The sequence below is a fragment of the Ascaphus truei genome, chromosome 1 (assembly GCF_040206685.1).
Source record: "Ascaphus truei isolate aAscTru1 chromosome 1, aAscTru1.hap1, whole genome shotgun sequence".
NCBI classification, from domain to species: domain Eukaryota; kingdom Metazoa; phylum Chordata; class Amphibia; order Anura; family Ascaphidae; genus Ascaphus; species Ascaphus truei.
In genome coordinates, this window is record NC_134483.1 from 323,700,848 (window position 1) to 323,720,032 (window position 19,185).

Consider the following 19,185-nt stretch of genomic DNA (forward strand, 5'->3'; position numbering starts at 1 on the left):
AATGGCACAACTCACATTTGAACTTTATTATAAGTGCAATATAACCATATAAAATATATAAGACAAAGAAAAAGCTGTTTGCAATGCTTTGAACATACAATAGGCTCCAGCAGTGTTTTTCAACAGGGGTTCCTAGGAACTTTTGGTTCCCCGGGTATCCCTAAGTCTACGGCCCCAGTCACTCCGCAAGCGCTGGGGTCGGAGCGCCTCGTTACGCATGCACCTACTCAAGCCGTGGTCTGCAGTCTGTGCTGGAGCTGCAGGAGGAAAGATAAGCTTGCCACAGGGGTGGGTGGGGGCATGATGGGGGAGCGGCCATGACATCACATGGCTGGTTCGTCCTCATTGGCTGAACCACCGGTGGGCGTGGCGATCTCTCTGTCGCCAGTTCTAAACACAATTTTCTTGTATTTAGAAAATCTGGTCGAGCAACGCGGCGGCAAATTGCGCGTCAAGGGAACTAGTGGGCCCGGCCCCATTGAGGGGCAGCTCTTGTTCCTGCAGCGCACACCATAGTGCGCGCTGCAGCAGGCACTGGGGACCTAGCTGAAAGGGTTCCCTGCAGGTCATGTGAAAATTGTACCAAACACAGAAGAATTTACAATGCATCTGATCTCAGACTCGCTATGAGAGAGGGTTGGGGTTCCTTACAATGCATCTGATCTCAGACGCACTATTAGAGAGGGTTCGGGTTCCTTACAATGCATCTGATCTCAGACGCACTCTTAAAGAGGGTTGGGGTTCGTTACAATGCATCTGATCACATACGTGCTACTAGAGAGGGTTGGGGTTCCTTACAATGCATCTGATGTCAGACGAGCTATTAGAGAGGGTTGGGGTTCTGCAGAATTTCACAATATAATTATAGGTTTCTCTAACCAAACAAAGATTGGAAATCACTGCTCACGCATGTAGTGCTGATTGGAACCAAATGCAATACCAAGAAAGACAAAGTTCATAACTGATGTTGCTGCGAGTTGCTATCACAAAGTGATAGTGGTGGGTGGTTGTGAGCACATCTTGTTTTTTTATTTACAAATCCACACTTGTACATAATTATTATATTATAATATTATAATAATTATTATATATTATATTATTATATATTATTATATATATTATATAAGAATATTGCTTTTATTTTTAAAAAAATGTCACCGTCAGAGACAGCGACACAATCAGACATATCATGCTGTCCACTGGATATAACAACCTGCAACTCAACTACACTTCTTTATGTCAAATACAGTTAATACTATTGATCAAAGTACTTTTTAAATTTACAATCCCAGATAGTTACTATTTTTTTTATTTACACAACCGGTTTACTTTCTATTGAAAGAAAAATAGATTTATTTTATTCATTGGTTTTAGGAAACTTTTCTCCCATTCTGCTTTATAAGCATACTAAAAAAAAAAAGCTTTTCTTTTAAAACAAATACTGATTTCCCCTTATGGTAGACACAGTGCCACTTCAATTTCTACACCCCTTTAAATGACCACTGGATAATACAGACCTGTCACTTTTCAGTGCTATTCCCTGAGCCTCTCTCCATGAGCTTCACTCATTTTCATGTATTGCAACCAGTCTTCTTTATTAAAGACACAACTTTGCTATTAAAATTTCATTTGGGGGGAGATGGGGGGTCATGAACATCAAAATCTCAATTGGGTCCCTGGAAGTTGACATCTCTGATCATGGGGGCTGGAACTAGGGGTGCTCCAGAACTCGGCACTATACTTTATATGGTCGATATCCAGGACGGCAGAGCTGTCGTTTGTATGTGTGTAGCTTTATGTATTCAAATCATGAAATTCCCAGTTGCTGTCTGTTTTAAGTTCTGCTGTTCAACGTAATGCTAGATAGTTAAAACTTGGAGAAAAGTTTGCTTTTCATAGTACTGGGCTGGCACACAACCCTGTGCAATCCCCACCCCTTGCAGACACACACACATAAACAGACGTGTTGCAGTAAATCATATCAAACATATTGTGCAGGCAGCAGCCCTGGAGGCATGAAACAGATCTGCTCTTAATCATCACATCCTTCCTTCTTCTATATAAGGGTGAAAGAAAAGGGGTCTGTACCCGGCGACAACTGGCTGAAAGAGGAAACCCCCGAACTGCAACTCGGGCAAACTTGTGGAGTAGGGAGTGGATTATTGGAAGGACGAATAAGAAGCAAAGGGGGTCGCCATTGCAAGGGATCAGTTCATGGGAGAAAGAAGTACAGAGAGAGAGAAAAGAAGAAAGAAGAAAAAAAGAGACCGAGAGAGGAGGCAGGAAGAGAGAGAGAGAAGGATAAGGACAGAGGGAGGGAGGGAGGAAGAGAGAGAGGGAGAGAGAGAAGCATAAGGAGAGAGGGAGGAAGAGAGGGAGAGGGAGGAAGAGAGAGAGAGAGAGAGAGAGGGAGAGAGGGAGGAAGAGAGAGAGAAGGATAAGGACAGAGGGAGGGAGGGGGAGAAAGGACAGAGAGAGGGAGGGATAGAAGGATAAGGAGAGAGGGAGGGAGGGAGAGAGAGAGAGAGGGAGAGAGAGGAAGAGAGAGAGAGAGAGAGAGAGGGAGAGAGGGAGGAAGAGAGAGAGAGGGTGAGGGAAAGAGAGAAGGATAAGGAGAGAGAGAGAGAGCTAATATAAAGGGATACTGATACAAATAGGGGAAATAAAGTGTTTGTATACAAAGACAGAGAAGGAACAGAAATGGATAGAATGGGAAAGTAATAAAGGAAGAGACAGAAGAAATAGCAGCAGTGTGAGATATAGCAAAGATAATGACAGAAAGAAGAGAGAGAGACACACACAAAGATTGAGATTTAACTAAGAGGAAGAAGTCAGAGTTGGGTCAGTGCCAAGAGTTGCTCTATTTCCCCCCTGTGTATTGTCACAGCGGTTTTTTTTTTTTGCATTGCACTTGGATTACTGAACAGATCCCCACCCCAAACCGGTGTGGTGCCGGTGTGTGCACAGGCTGCGGTGGTGCCGGTGTTTGCACAGGCTGCGGTGGTGCCGGTGTTTGCACAGGATGAGGTGGTCCTGGTGTGGTGCGGTGTGGCTGCTGCTGCTGCTGCTGCTGACCTGCTCCCCTCCTCACGCCGAGGCCGAGGAGCAGTCCTGCCAGGGAGCCTTCGACCTCTATTTCGTGCTGGACAAGTGAGTGCAACACAAGGGGAGCGGCTTATTACCACTTCAAGGGGCCGGAGGTGGCAAAGTAATGCTAACCCGGGCCCGAAAGAGTTATCCAGCTAAAGGCAGAGAATCAGATAGTTGGTGGGGCTGCAGCATCCTCCCTCTGCTGATCTCATGGTGTGTTTGTGTGGATCTGCATTGTACTACACCCAGGAGTGCATGGCAGGTCAACCAGATGTTTAACAAGCAGCATGTATATGTCCCTCCCCCTCCTACCTTACTGTGGCCAAGCTGCCTAATATAGCAGGAGTGAGTATGCTACATACTTCCCACAGTACAGATGTTCTGCACAATGCATTGCAGGCACGGCTGGCAATTGAGGGGTTATGCAGTCTGAGACACCCCCTTCAGTCAGATGTGGGTGTTCTGCGGGTGCACATTGGTATTTAAACAGAGTTCAAATAAGTTAAAAGTTCTGATTTTGTTGCTGAAACAGTATTTGAAGCTTATGACATGCTGATGCTAAAAATCAGTGAGGCGCACAGAAAATCAGTGAGAGGTGACACGTCTGTAGTTTATTGCAACTTCTGCATTGTGCTACCTTGAAGTTTACTAAAGAAACAACCTTGGAAGAAAATAATTATCTATAGGTTTGCAATGTAGGTTAGAGAGCAGGATGGAAAATGTACAAAACCCTTATGGTCGAAGTGGCAGAAATATTGGCGTTGCACATACTTCATCCTTTTTTCTGATGGAGTGGGCAGCAGAGCATTGCACAGGATGCCGCCGAGGTCACTTTAGCACTGTTTGATTACAAATGTTTTGGATGAGGCAATATTTACTATCTTTATTGCACAGGGACTTATAAGGGAACTTTGCTGTGTGTTGTGGAGTGGTGCCAACTAACTGCCTGCCCTGGCATGTCACAATTAGAAAATGATAGATTAACTGTTACTAATAACAGTGATTAAACAAAATAGACTTTAATCTCTTGGTTTAGTTATCCAAAAAAATAAATACAGAACAAATAGGAACTACGAGTTATAAACTGCAGCTGGGATAAACATTTAGGGAAAAATAGCATCTAGATTAATGACAGCATTAGTTCCCTAACCTCTTGACAACTTTGCAAATGTTGTTCCTTTAGAGTCTGAAGTCAGTGAGGAATTTGTAATGAAACCCACATTGTGTTTTCATTGGAAGTTGATCCTTAATAACAGGTACACTCATGAGGATATCCTTAAGAATGCAGACAAAGTGACCAAGTTGCCTCTCAGTTTTTGTGATTGTTCTCACATAAAGAATATATATACATGGAGGAGAAAAGAATCCCTATAGAGGTTGAGTGCCATATAGGGATTATTTTCTCCTCCATGTATATGCCTTCAAATATATTCAGTACAACACCCCCAGTACGTTATTACTACTTCATTATATTAGCTCTCTCTATTTGTATATGTTCTCGCATAAGGCCTGTTTATTGGAAGTCACTTGTGACATATGGAACAATTTCTACAATTCTCTCATCACCATCAATGACAATTTATTTAGGTCAGCAGTTAACAAGCTTACTTTGTTCTGTGCTGCCATAACAATAATACTTTCATTAATAACAATACTATTTACAGATGTGTCTAAGTATCTATATCTATATGTATAATACCCATGGGTTCACATCTCCCTGTTTCATTTGTGTTCACTGTAACTTCCTCAACCTCACCAACTTGAGGCTTGGAAGACATGTGTGTGGTACCACTGTGTAAGAAATAGTTTACCACTAGTGGTACTTATACCACAGACTGCAAAAATCCGCTTTAGGTGATTCGTATTACACGCAGTTGACTAACAAAGCTTTACTGCACTACGTGATACATTTACTATCTGAGATATTATAGTAAACACAATCCAACTTTTAAATAGTTGCCATCGTGAAAATTGCACAACATATTCTACTTTGTTAGGTGAATCAGTAACTTGTGTTGTTTTGTTCCAGGTATTGATGGAAAATTTCTATGCCGCTTGCTCTTAGCTACATTAAATCATATTAAAGCAGCAATCTGGCCCACTTTAGACATCAGATTTTTTGCAGATTTCGAACCACAGGGGGGTCTTCTCTGGAGCTGAAAAATACTAACTTTACCACTGGGTCCCCCAGGCTCCAGAGATAGTTACAGATATAGCTGCCAGTGCTTCTTGGCTTTTCAAAGATGGCACCCGCCAGTTATCTAATAGGAATTTGCATCGTCATCTGTTACAGCTCACTATTGGTCTGGGCCTTGGTGGCTGTTTTCATTCCCCGAATGGGAGTTTTAAAACCGGCAACTAAAACTATAAGAATCCTGCGTCCCCAGATATACAAATAGCGCAGTTCACCCTCAATGAAACCCCTGATTTGAATATATTACAAAAAAAGGAGGAATAAAAGATTGCTGTTTTAAATATGCAATTTGCACTGTACATCAATGATATTAAGAAACAGTACCACTAAGCAATGTGTTCGAGATGTTGCAAATTTAAATCACTCATCCATTTAACACCCCCACTTCCATTTGTATTGATCAATTCGTAATTTAGGATTTGCTTCATAGATTTAAAAAATGTAGGCCCTAACAATGAAAAGGACAAACACTATATATCATACAATACATACTGAATCACTGATTTTGACTTAACTGAGGAAAGAATGCTGGAACAACTCCAAAGTTACAATAGTAACGTTATGAAACAGATGCAGTATAGGAAGTTTGAAGTGCATAATAAGCATTTGTATCCAGAAATAATCTTTCCCCTAAAAATATTGGAGTATTTCACAATAAAGTATGTCGTGAGAACAAAATATATTCTTTGCTCAAATAAGTAGTAGATGTTTGAATGTCTCTGAATTGGTAACATGTTTATGTATTCTTATAAAAATTCGCTTTTTTTGCGAAAAGTTTCATGAAAGTCGTTTAGTGTTTTCTTGAGTCACTTTTTTTTTTGGAGAAGCAGGAATGATTTCACAGGTATTCGTCGAAGTCACGCAAAAGTTGTGTCACTTTCGCCACAATGACGCCAAAATGGATTTAAGCCCCATGTGATCCCAGTAACATACTGTACCGCAATCAAAACTCAAGCTCATTTTAAGAAGACAGCAAATTTTCTGCTGAATTTCTAATCCTTAATGAGTTTCCAAATGTGGGCAAATTCTTTGTATTTTAATGGCTTAATTAAAAAAAAACATTTCTCGTGACCAGCAAAAGTCCAAAATTCGCCCGTTCCCGAACTTGCGCAAACATTTCACACATCTATAGTAAGTAGGCAAACTGGTTAAACTAAAGACTTGTGAGTGTGTTTTCAACAATATACAGCTCAATCCCCTTATAACGCTGTGCTTGGGGTCCAAAGAATTACATTGCGTTACTGTAAGGAATCGGGGGCCACGTCCCTTGCGGCGTGACCCCTCCTTACCCACTACCAGTACTGCAGCGGCTGCAGCCCCTGCCCCCCGTCGCTATCCATGCCGCCGCCCAGTGCATACCTTGAACTCTGTCGTCGCCATCTTGGATTCTGGCACTGGTGTTACAGACTCTCAGCTGGGCTCTACTATTTCCTGGTCTCTCAGCCACTCACGAGCAGCTCCTCGACACGCCTCCGCCATGCCCCTCGTCCGGATTGGTCACTGTCGCTTTAAATATCCTGCTTTGCCTTCACTTCCTTGCTCTGCATAGCTCCTTGCTTCCTGTGTAGCCTGGATACTGTGTCGTGCTCCTGTTTGTCTTTACCCCTACAGATTTGAACCGGCTTGTCTGACTTACCTCTCTGGCTTCTGACTTCGGCTTACCCATCACCTTTCTTACCTCTCAGACCCTTGGACACGGAAATGGATTTAACTACGGAACTCTCTATACTCCTGAACTCGGCAAGTACAATGACTATTCTAAATCTTAATCCAGGCCTGGCCACGCTACAACCACATCCCGGACCCGCTTCCTCTGCTGTCGGTGTGTATATTCAGCATCCCACCTCAGTACAGGGGACTGGCCTGGTCTATGGGCTGCACAGCGTGACATTATGCAGAGCCCAACAGAAACAGACCTGACTGAGGTGGGCCAACTAATCAGGGGACTTGCGCATTGCATTGATACTTTGGGAACTCAGATCACAAGCCTGGTACAACAGCTTTCCCAGCTTTCACTACAGCCTATTCCGGCCCCAGCCGCGCAGGGTGGCGACCGGCCATCAGAACTCAGGATTCCTACGCCTAAAGCATATGCGGGTGACCCTCTAGCCTGTCGTGGTTTTTGAACCAATGTGAAATACAGTTTGAGATTTCTCCCAGCCTGTTCCCCACCGGACGCACCAAGGTAGCCTATGTTTACTCTCTTTTAACAGGGGACGCCTTGGCATGGGCCTCTCCCATCTGGGAGTTGCGTGCGGAAGTCACCCAGGATTACCAGCTGTTCCGCCAAGAATTCCAGCAGGTATTCGATATTCCCGCCCGCAGAGATACTGCCGCTGCTTCTCTTGTTCAATTGTCTCAAGGTCGTAGGTCCGTAGCCAAATACGCATTGAAATTCCGGAGTGTCGCGGCGGAGACGCATTGGAACCAAGAAGCCCTTATTGCTGTGTTTTGGCAAGGTTTGTCCGACTCTGTAAAGGATGAACTTGCAGTTCAGCCCAGGGATTGAAGGAATTGATCGCACTATGCATACGAGTGGATTAGCGCCTTCAACAGCGCCGTCATGAACGCCAGCGTCCCAGAATTTTCTCTTCTGACCCTATTCTTCCCAGATCCTTCCCAGCTATTCGTCCTGTTCTAGACACTGTGGAACCCATGCAGATTGCCAGTCAAGAGTTCCGTAATACCGACAGGACTGCCGATAGAACCCCTGACCGGACTGCCGAAAGGGCTCGTCGCCGGAATGAGGGCCTTTGCTACTACTGTGGATCTCCTGAGCTTACGGTACGTTTTTGTCCTTTAAGGCCCAAAGAACAAACACGACCAATGGGGCAAGAGGGACTCATTTTGGGGTCAATATCTTCTCACCCTATCTCTGAAGAGGAACTCCCTAAGAGAATTATGCTTCCAGTCTCGCTTGAAGGTCCGAATTTTCTCGTAACCACCGCTGCTTTTCTTGATTCAGGATCCGGTGGTAACTTTGTGGATCAAGATTTTGCTACTCATAACAAGATTCCGCTCATCGCTAAGAAATCGCCGATTGGCCTCGAGGCTATTGATGGTCGTCCTTTGCAACCTGCCTTCATCACGTTAGAGACTCTTCCTCTCACCCTTTCTGCCGGTACTCACACCGAAATCATATCCTTTGACGTGATGCACTCTCCTGCCGTTCCAGTTATCCTAGGATTACCCTGGCTACAGCAGCACAACCAACGCATTGATTGGAGGGATGGCAAGACAATTCAGTGGGAGCCAGAGTCAGACGCTTCACCATTGCCGCTCATTTCTCCTACCATAGTCCTTGCGGGAGTGGAAACGCCCCAGGCTAATGATTCCGCTGTTCCTGAAGCATATGCGGATTTCATCGACGTGTTTAGCAAGACACAATCGGAGGTTCTACCTCCTCACAGACCTTATGATTGAACCATTGATCTGGTTCCCGGCGCTGTTCTTCCGAAATGTAAGTCCTACCCCTTGTCTCTCCCTGAAACTGAAGCCATGCCAGCATACATAAAAGAAAACCTTGAAAAAGGATTCATTCGTAATTCTTCATCCCCCGCTGGTGCCGGTTTCTTTTTTGTCAAAAAGAAAGACGGATCCCTGAGACCATGCATTGATTACCGAGGGCTCAATCTCATCACAGTCAAGAATCGATACCCCCTTCCGCTGATCTCTGAACTTTTTGATAGGCTTCAAGGGGCAAAAAAAAATTCCAAGATAGACCTCCGAGGAGCGTACAATCTTGTTCGCATCCGAGAAGGCGATGAATGGATGACTGCCTTCAATACCAGAAGCGGCCACTACGAGTATCTTGTAATGCCCGTCGGCTTATGCAATGCTCCTGCTGTTTTTCAGGATTTTATGAATGATGATGTTCTCAACTCTTTCGTAATAGTCTATCTGGACGATATCCTAATTTTTTCTAAAAATCTTCAAGATCATGTCCAGCATACCAGGCTCGTTCTCGCTCGCCTTCGTGTCAATAATCTCTACGCTAAGCTCAAGAAATGTCTTTTTCATCAAACCTCTACTGCCTTCTTAGGCTATATAATTTCAGATAAAGGATTTTTAATGGACCCTGAAAAACGTAAGGCTGTTTTGGATTGGCCTCAGCCCAACTCTCTCAAAGCCATCCAGCGTTTTTTGGGCTTCTCCAATTACTATAGGAAATTCATCCGAAATTTTTCCACCACTGTGGCTCCCATTACGGCCCTTACCAAGAAGCGAGCTGACCCGTCTGTATGGCCTCCACAGGCCGTCTCGTCCTTCGAAACCCTGAAACAAGCTTTTGTCTCTGCACCCATTCTGCAAAATCCCGATGTTAGTCTTCCTTTTACTTTAGAAGTTGATGCTTCATCCATGTGGTTTTTTTTCAAAGAAGTTTTCGCCCGCTGAAAAGAACTATGATGTTGGCAATAGAGAGCTCTTGGCTATCAAGATGGCCTTACAGGAATGGCGACATCTCCTGGAAGGTTCCCGCAAACCTATTTCTGCACGTCGTCTGGGGTCTCGTCAAGCCCATTGGGCACAATTTTTCTCAAGATTTAATTATACTCTGTCTTATATTCCCGGTTCTAAGAACACAAAAGCTGATGCCTTGTCCCGACAATTTTCTCCTGAGGAAAGATCCGAAGAAACCCCTGAAACTATCGTACCCTCTAAGTTTATAATTTCCGCCAACTCATTTGACATTCTCGAAAAGATCGTTGAAGCTCAAACACATTCCGAGTGGTCTAGAGGTACCGGATGGAACTCTTTATGCCGCACCCAGGTTTCATCAAAAGATATTAGAATGGGGCCACTCTGTCCGTTTAGCCGGCCATCCCGGCTTCAAAAGAACTTTGGATCTTATCAAGCGTACTTTTTGGTGGCCTAATATAGCAAAGATGGTTCATGAATTTACTAGTGCTTGTCCAGTATGCGCACAAAACAAGACTCTTCATCAAAGACCCTCAGGCTTGCTCATGTCCTTGCCAGTACCTGAACGTCCATGGTCACATATTTCAATGGATTTCATTGTGGATCTACCCCCTTCCAGAGGGATGAATACCATTTTGGTCATCGTTGACCGTTTTTTCAAAACAGGCCCACTTTGTTCCACTCAAAGGATTTCCCTCCTCGCCCACCCTAGCTGATATCTTCACCAAGGAGGTGTTTCGCATCCATGGGATACCTACATCCATAGTCTCGGACCGAGGCGCGCAATTTATATTGAAATTTTGGCGGCCTTTCTCCAAAAGGCTTGGCATGACGCTATCCTTCTCGTCAGGCTATCACCCCCCAGACTAATGGACAAACAGAAAGACTAAATCAAACGCTGGAACAATACCTACGGTGTTTTATTTCCGACTCCCAGGAGAATTGGGTTGACCTGCTACCTTGGGCAGAATTTGCAACCAATTCACTTCGTAATGAATCCACGCACGAAACGCCGTTCTTCGTGAATTATGGTTTCCACCCAAGTCGACTGCCAATCGCAAACATTCCAATAGGAGTGCCGGCGGCTGATGAACGGGTAACTACTCTTCAGAAGTCATGGATCAAGATTCAGTCCGCGCTTCTTAGCACCGCTCAGAAATTCAAGTCTAAGGCAGACCACCGTCGTCAACAGGCCCCTAATTACAAGCCAGGGGACTGAGTTTGGCTTTCATCCAAGAACATCAAGTTGAAGTCTCCGACCCCGAAATTGGCACCCCGATTCTTAGGGCCTTTTCTGATCCAGGAACAAATCCTGTGGCATTTCGTCTGCAACTTCCGTCTTCCATGAGGATTCCAAACGTATTCCATGTTTCCTTGCTCAAGCCATTCGTCCAGAGCAAATGGTTCCCTGCTAAGACCCATATACCCAAACCAGTCACGGTCCAAGGACAACCTGAATTCGAAATCCAGCCAATCATGGATTCTCGTGTATCCAGAGGAAAGATACAATTCCTTGTTCACTGGAAGGGTTATGGCCCAGAGGAACGCTCTTGGGTACCCAAGGAGGACATCCATACTCCAGTTTTCTTGGACCGCTTCCACAAGAAATTTCAACAGAAGCCTTGGATGGATCGTCCTGAGGTTGATCCTGAAGGGGGGGGGGTACTGTAAGGAATCAGGGGCCACGTCCCTTGCGGCGTGACCCCTCCTTACCAGTACTGCAGCGGCTGCTGCCCCTGCCCCCCGTCGCTATCCATGCCGCCGCCCAGTGCATACCTTGAACTCTGCCGTCGCCATCTTGGATTCTGGCACTGGTGTTACAGACTCTCAGCTGGGCTCTACTATTTCCTGGTCTCTCAGCCACTCCCGAGCAGCTCCTCGACACGCCTCCGCCATGCCCCTCGTCCAGATTGGTCACTGTCGCTTTAAATATCCTGCTTTGCCTTCACTTCCTTGCTCTGTATAGCTCCTTGCTTCCTGTGTAGCCTGGATACTGTGTCATGCTCCTGTTTGTCTTTACTCCTACAGATTTGAAACGGCTTGTCTGACTTACCTCTCTGGCTCCCGACTTCGGCTTACCCATCACCTTTCTTACCTTTCAGACCCTTGGACACGGAAACGGATTTAACTACGAAACTCTCTGTACTCCTGAACTCGGCAAGTACAACGACTATTCTAAATCTTAATCCAGGCCTGGCCACGCTACAACCCCATCCCGGACCCGCTCCCTCTGCTGTCGGTGTGTATATTCAACATCCCACCTCAGTACAAGGGACTGGCCTGGTCTATGGGCTGCACAGCGTGACAGTTACAAGCGAATCGCGTTTGAAATAATGTACAACTGTATGCATTGTACAATAAAGTATTTAAGATACCAATAATCGTGTTGTAAAGTATTCATAGATACGAAAATTGGGAGCCACGCTTGCATCTCGTTATAAGCGGATTCGCGTTGTAACGGATCGCGTTATAACGGGGTTGAGCTGTATTTCTATTGTTGTAACAATTTAAGGTGTCTGCACCTTCTAGGCGGTGTTGTGTGCTTCTCTATTTTTCTATTTGACCCATTTTCTACAAGAGACAGAAGTACTCCCATCTTTAGTGGACATTCTAATAGGCTGTTTATTATTCTTTAGTCACTTCTCATTCTGAAGCGCATTTTTGGGGCACTTTGTATGTTTTTTTTTTAAAAGCAGCAGTCCAAGCTGCCGTTTTTTTTCCTTTAATTTGTGCATCAATACAATCCACACAATGATAAGTAATTAGTTAAGTTGCCAATCAATCCGTTCTCCTGTGTTTGATCAGCGAGGATTCAGCTCAGGGGTTCACTAAATGGCTGCAGAGGAGTATTGACTCAGTATTTGTGACTTTCTAGATGGTTGCTATAGAAAAAAAAAGGCTTGTTACATTTTCTGAAGCCAGGGTCACGTTTGATGTGTGAATGGCTCCCGATAGCATTAACACAGTTCCCTTTTAAATCACCCCAAGCCCTGTAATATTTCCTACACTTTATTGGGAAAAGGCAGCAGGATACAGATACTTGTGGATGGTATGTAGTGGTGATTATTAGTTAGAAACCGGTAAAAAGAGATGGCCTCACCATGGGGGATGAACAGAGAAGGGGTTCTGTACTCACTGTCTCCAGGGTGGAAAAGGAAGTGAGGGGCAGTGTGGCTAAAGGGAATAGTCTAGGGGCAGACTATCTCTGAACAAACAGGAGGGGGGGCAGACTAGCCCATTCTGGTGAGGATCACAGGGGCTGCAGTAGCAGCTCACTGCTTTCATGCCCAGAGGCAAGAAATACAACATTGTTGCGAGTTACACAGGCACAGTATGTGTGTGCACACTCCATGCAGCTAAGAATAAGATCTGACAGGCAGAAGCTGCAAAGGAGAGAGGGAGGTGAGTCAGAAATGTAGTTCTTGTTCCATGACATTACATTATAATACAATAAAAATGTCATTCAGAGTTGTTGTTTTTAAAGAAAATGCTACAAGTATTTTCTCATAGTACAGAACTGATTTAAAAAAAAACCCACACATGTAAGATATTGAATAAAATGTGTGTTCACGGCACAAATTGAATAAAGTGAATAATAAAGTGATTGCACGGTAATAAATAATACCAGCCCTGCTGAGTGATGTTGTGCACTCCTCCGTTGAACCAGAGTCTCATATGTTAAACCGCCCTAATAGATACCTGTAGGAAGAAACACTTACAGAAATGCTGGTGCAATAACGTTTTATCTCCAAGCAACAAACAACACAAAGGGGATAAAGTAAACTCACACTCTCCCCCAAGGTAGCGTGCAGGGAGTGACTTGGGGCGCACTCCAACCATAACTCTGCTCTCGTCAGCAGCTGGTACTTTTATCCTGCCTTGTCATCCACACAGAGTTTCTCCCATCTGCTTCTCTCACCAGCAGGTGTTCCGGAGACCTCTGACGTCAGCGCTGGATTGTAGAGGGGTTGGTATGGTGGCCTCCAAGGTCCAAAAAGCCCAACTAGTTTCGCGTAATCAGTAGGCTTCTTCTGGGGTTATGCATAATCCCAGCAGAAGCCTACTGATTTGGCGAAACTAGTGGACTGCAGCTTTAAACTAAAGACACACTTCTTTTATTCTCAGATGCTCACTACCAGTGTAAACAAATATGTTTCAGGGCACCAGGAATAGAACATATATTGTGTATTGGTGCATAAACCACTTGTCCTCACGTTGGCAGTTTCAGGACAAGGTTAAAGCGTTTCTGTGCTAGGAATTTTAGATTTCTAGATGTTCAGTTATCCCATGTTCACAAGTTTTCATTTTAAAGTGAACTGATATAGCAGATCAGCTGAAGCAGAAGGCTGCGCTTATAGTGCTGGCGACGGCGACCGATGACGTCACCAGTTGTAAGTTGCAATTCAAGTTTAGGCGACGTCGCTGGCTACAAGGCCAGTGATGTCATAAAAGGGGAAGGCAGAGGCACGAGAAGCTCTCTGATTGGCCACAAGGAGTAACAGTGACTACCAGACTTTGATAGCGCTGTCGCTCTGTCGCTTTGTCGCGTGCACTATAAGCGCCAACGACGGCAACAATGCATTTGTTTTTGACGCGACATCACGTCGCCGGCACTATAAGCACAGCCTAAGGCCTGGGACATGGTGCAGGGAGAGGCGCTGGGCAGCGCTGACACTCATGCTCTCCTGCTCAAGCAAGAGATTTTTCTTGTCCCTGCGTGAGCGTTAGCGAGCGCGCTTGTGTGCTGGGTGGGAGGCTTTCGAGAGGCGGGGCTAGCGCGCCACGTCACGGCGCCGACGTCACGGACTGCCATTGGCTTCTGGCAGTCACGTGACCGGCCCTGCGCTGCCATGAGCGGCAAAATGTAAACTTGCCTGTCTCCTGCATTTCCACACGCCTCCACACGCCTGCGGAAGCGTGCGGAAGCGCCGTCTAAAGCCGCGCTGATAGGGATAATGTTTCCCCTCAGCGCACCTCAGCACGGTCTTTTTGACCATGTCGAGGCCTAAGGGTGTGTGTCCTGTTCACAAATGAGATGTACTTTTGAACATATAACAAAAACAATGGGATTAAAGTAACAGGCAGATTGATACCTTGTTATTAAAAAAAAATGAAACATCCCTTTTGTCTCACGTGTGAGTGTTTTTCTTTTTTTAGGTCTGGCAGCGTGGCAAATAATTGGATAGAGATCTATGGATTTGTGGAGCAGCTCACGAAAAGATTTGTGAGGTAAAGTTACTTTATTATTTGCATGTATAAATATATGAATGCACCTGGCTGAATATGGTGATTCCCAGCACAATTATTAATACAATAGTGGTTCACAGTTAACAAGGTACATTTTCACTTGTGAGTCGGATTTGGCTTTAGGGTTTAGGTTTCTAGTTCTATTTCTATTCCTATTATTCACATTAGTGCTGCAATATGTACTAAAACAGCAGTAATTTAAGTGCAAAAAAAACCCTCTATAAGTTCATAGACCTAGATATTACATTTGCAAAGCTAATTGTATTGAGAGGTATTTTGCAGCACTATTTCTATTGTAAAACATACAGAACACCTACAAGCTCAAATTGAACCCCCAAAATACCCACAACATATATATAAGCATATAAGTTTCACAGAGGAGTGCTACTGAGCATGGAAATTTATATTTAAAACCAGAGACATAACATAAAACACAGACAAAGCTCAGTGCACATCCAGAAAAACTTATATACGGTACAGTGCCTAAATATACATGTATAAATAACTAATAAATAAAATGGTCTTTTAGTTTAACATTTTGGCCAAATTGTTGTAAGCCCTTGAGCCAAACTTCACGGCAGACCACGTTCAAGGGTCCCTACACTAATTTAAATTCTTAATAACCTGTGCATTGCCAGGAAGAATGATTTATAATAAATCTGTCAATATGAGTTTTGGAGGGTGGCAACCTCCTATCCAATTGAAGCTCACTCCCTCCCACATTTAAATGGTTAAAAGCTCACTCCATGGCATCTCCTACTATCAGGGGAACTTGCCTGCATGCAGTGTGATTGTGACAAATCTATTACAGAGTGCTTTTCCTGGTAATGTACAGGTTAATAAAAGCTTCAATCAGACTTAGAACTTTTGCAACTCATATTGACAGATTTATTATAAATCATTCTTCCTGGCAATGCACAGGTTATTAAGAATTTATATTAGTGTAGGGACCCTTGAACGTGGTCTGCCGTGAAGTTTGGCTCAAGGGCTTACAACAATTTGGCCAAAATGTTAAACTAAAAGACCATTTTATTTATACATGTATATTTAGGCACTGTACCGTATATAAGTTTTTCTGGATGTGCACTGAGCTTTGTCTGTGTTTTATGTTATGTCTCTGGTTTTAACTATTTCTATTGTATCAGACTGTTCACAATATTTGAATATTTATTGAATAAAAACAACATGTATGATTATAAAAGTTTATATGCGATTAAATATAATGTAGAGTGTTAGAGAATACATGTTTAAATATATACATGTACAGCTGAAAGGAAGTAGACTTCATCAGTGTTGCTTTATGTTACAACGTGTTCAACTTCAGAAGAATGAAGATGTGTACATTAAACATGGAGACTTGTGATGTTGCACATGCCTATGTGAAGGAATGGCTCAGTGAGTAAAGGCACTGACTTTGCAAACCATGGCACTGACTTTGAAAACCATGGCACTGACTTTGAAAACCATGGCACTGACTTTGAAAACCATGGCACTGACTTTGAAAACCATGACACTGACTTTGCAAACCATGGCACTGACTTTGCAAACCATGGCACTGACTTTGAAACAGGGAAGTTTGGTTTAAATCCCAGTGTCAGCTCCTTGAGACCTTGGGCAAGTCACCCTACCTCCCTGTGCCTCAGGCACCAAAAACATAGATTGTAAGCTCTACAGGGCAGGGACTGTGCCTGTAAAAATTCCTACAGTATATGCTGTGCACTATATTGTAACCATGAAGCACTTTGTGTCCCATTGTGAGAAAAGCACTATATGAAATAAAGTTATCGTTATGTGTCAGCAAATTAGGTCTTCCTGACCATCCTTTTTTTTTTTTTTCTTGCAACCATCTCAAACAAATGCTAGTCTACTTATTTGTCTTTCCAGCAAGCATACTAAATCAAATTAGGATTTAGATGACGTTTCCTTCTTCATTTCTTCCTTACTCAGTACAACATTGGTTATGGCATCCTCATGTGACCCTGTGTATAAGGCAAGATTCATTCCGGAATGCATAACCAAGCTTGTTTATTTTAAAGAGAGAATTATTGTGTGTCATTGGGGTGTGTATCCCAGGTTGAAAACAAAGGACATACAGTATCAGCTCTCTGAATTAGTAAATAAAGATGTCCCTGTTGCATGCTATAGTTCACCTCCATCACTAACCTCTTAAAGCAGCAATCACCCACAAAAGCCTATAGGAGTTTAATGTATATGCTGCTAGTATCTTGCCCCCTTAGCATGTTTTTTTTTAGTGTTAAAAACCTTGGTTTCATCAAAATCTGGCTTCTGAGGTTACCACGGTAACCTTTATAATGCACTATATTCATTTAATATTTCAAACGCTTGTATCTCTTGAACGGAGCATCACATTTAAAGCAGCAATACTACTTTCCAACATTTTTTCCTTTTCGTTATTATTTTAATATGTAAAACATGTGATAATGTACAATTCTACATAGTTACCTAAGCTGGCAATCATTTGGTGCTACAAAATAAATTGTCAAAATCCTGATTGTGTGGCTAACATAATGGCTGCTTCAGTCAGTGTAACTCAAGAGCTAAAATGTATCCTTATATTAGTAAAATAGCATTATCTATTGTTGAGTTTACAGCTCAAAGTGCTAGGAATATTGGCAACAAATTATCCCAAACAGGAAAGTGTTGCATAGATCTTGCACTGCTGGGGAGGTGGGTTAAAAGCTGTGATAGAAATCAAAGGATGCTTTAAACTCATTAAAAATGGCATTAAGAGTTGAATAAAAAAAAACAGTCACTATCTAATACTATAGAACTGATTTATTTAAAAAATAAAATAAAACAGATAAGATTTCACATGCCAGAAGCCCATTGAAGTAAATAGGCCATAAGATATCATCTGGTATCATATGGCACAGCAATGCTTAGTAAATATGGGCCTAAATATATACTAATGAATTGAGTGGAAGTCTTCATGCATTCAATAAGACATTGAATACTATTATGAATTTTTACATTAGAATAGGCCAGAGTATGATTAAAATAGCTAAACAGACAGATTTAATTGCATAAAAATGTATTAATACTTAAAGCATCATTGTGATTTATGTTAATAGGATCAAAGCATGTTAATGGTAAGTTATGTTTCAGTGACTCACTCTTGGAGCTCCTAATGTTATTTTCTGACGGACATGAAAACAAAAAACAACAGGTTATGGAACTGGTAGGAGATTTGAGTCTAAATTGCTCCATGGAACCATTATTGAGATGTACCTTACATCCCTTTCAGCCTTCTCTCGCCACCACATATTATCTTTCTAGTTAACTTTCATTATTTAATGAACAGATGCAGCATGCTGTTTGTTATTTGTGGTGTCAAACATCAAATAATTATCTTGGTCTTGGGATTGTGGAGTTTGCACTGTGCTTTCAAAGACTTCACATAAATGTATGAGTTGCTTTTTATATATTTAGCATGAGCAAAGTGTTTGGAACAAAACGTTTGTTTTTGCAAATCCCATAGACTTCATTTTCCTTTTATGTACTGTATGTACAGTATGTACAGTATGTACAGTATGTACAGTATATGTTTATTAATATAGCACCGCCAATGGGAGTTAATTTACAAAGTGCGATAAAGAAGAAGTTAAACAATAAGAATGATGGAGTCCACGCCCTATAGAGTTTGTAACCTAATTGGAATATTGGGAGAGTTACAGAATGAAGTCCCATTGGGAGAAAAGCGCTATAAGAAAGAATGTTGTTCACTTGTTAACATGACAGAATTAAAATGCCTGCTATCGCATAAACAACCAAAAATACAGCTGTGCCGATTTAAACAGAATTGTATTGCTGCTTTATTACATCATGCTTTATCATGCTTTACAACAGGGGTGCACAAATTGGGCGGGGTGTGCGATTTTCTGGTGGGGGCGCGGTGGTTACAGAGGCCCCGCACTCTTCCCCGAGGCATTTAAATTAAATGCCGGAGGAGGCGCGAGGCCTCTGTAAATCTCTCTTACCTGGTCTGAGCTGCCTGTTCGGTGACGCGTCACTATTACAACGCGGCATCTAATGACGCCGCGGGGTCTAATGGCAATGCGTTGCCATGCCGACGTGGTGTCACCTGACGTCATGACGTCATATGACGCCGCGAAGCTCTGAGACGTTAAGGGAAGAAGGCCACGAGCTGAGGGGAGAGCTGACGGGGGGGCGGGCGCAAACAGAAAAGTTTGCGCACCCCTGCTTTACACTATAAA

At 43.2% G+C, this 19,185-nt stretch overlaps 1 protein-coding gene across 1 annotated transcript in view; it reads left to right on the plus strand.

Annotated features, from left to right (window-relative positions):
• Positions 1-2,534: 2,534 nt before the first annotated feature.
• The window catches only part of ANTXR2 (ANTXR cell adhesion molecule 2), a 205,886-nt gene continuing 189,235 nt past the window's right edge, over positions 2,535-19,185 (plus strand). Inside the window, exons 1-2 of the mRNA XM_075606579.1 lie at positions 2,535-3,150; positions 14,861-14,932. Of these exons, the coding sequence (XP_075462694.1) occupies positions 3,023-3,150; positions 14,861-14,932 (200 nt within the window). The 5' untranslated portion in view covers positions 2,535-3,022. The remainder of the gene's footprint in view (positions 3,151-14,860; positions 14,933-19,185) is intronic.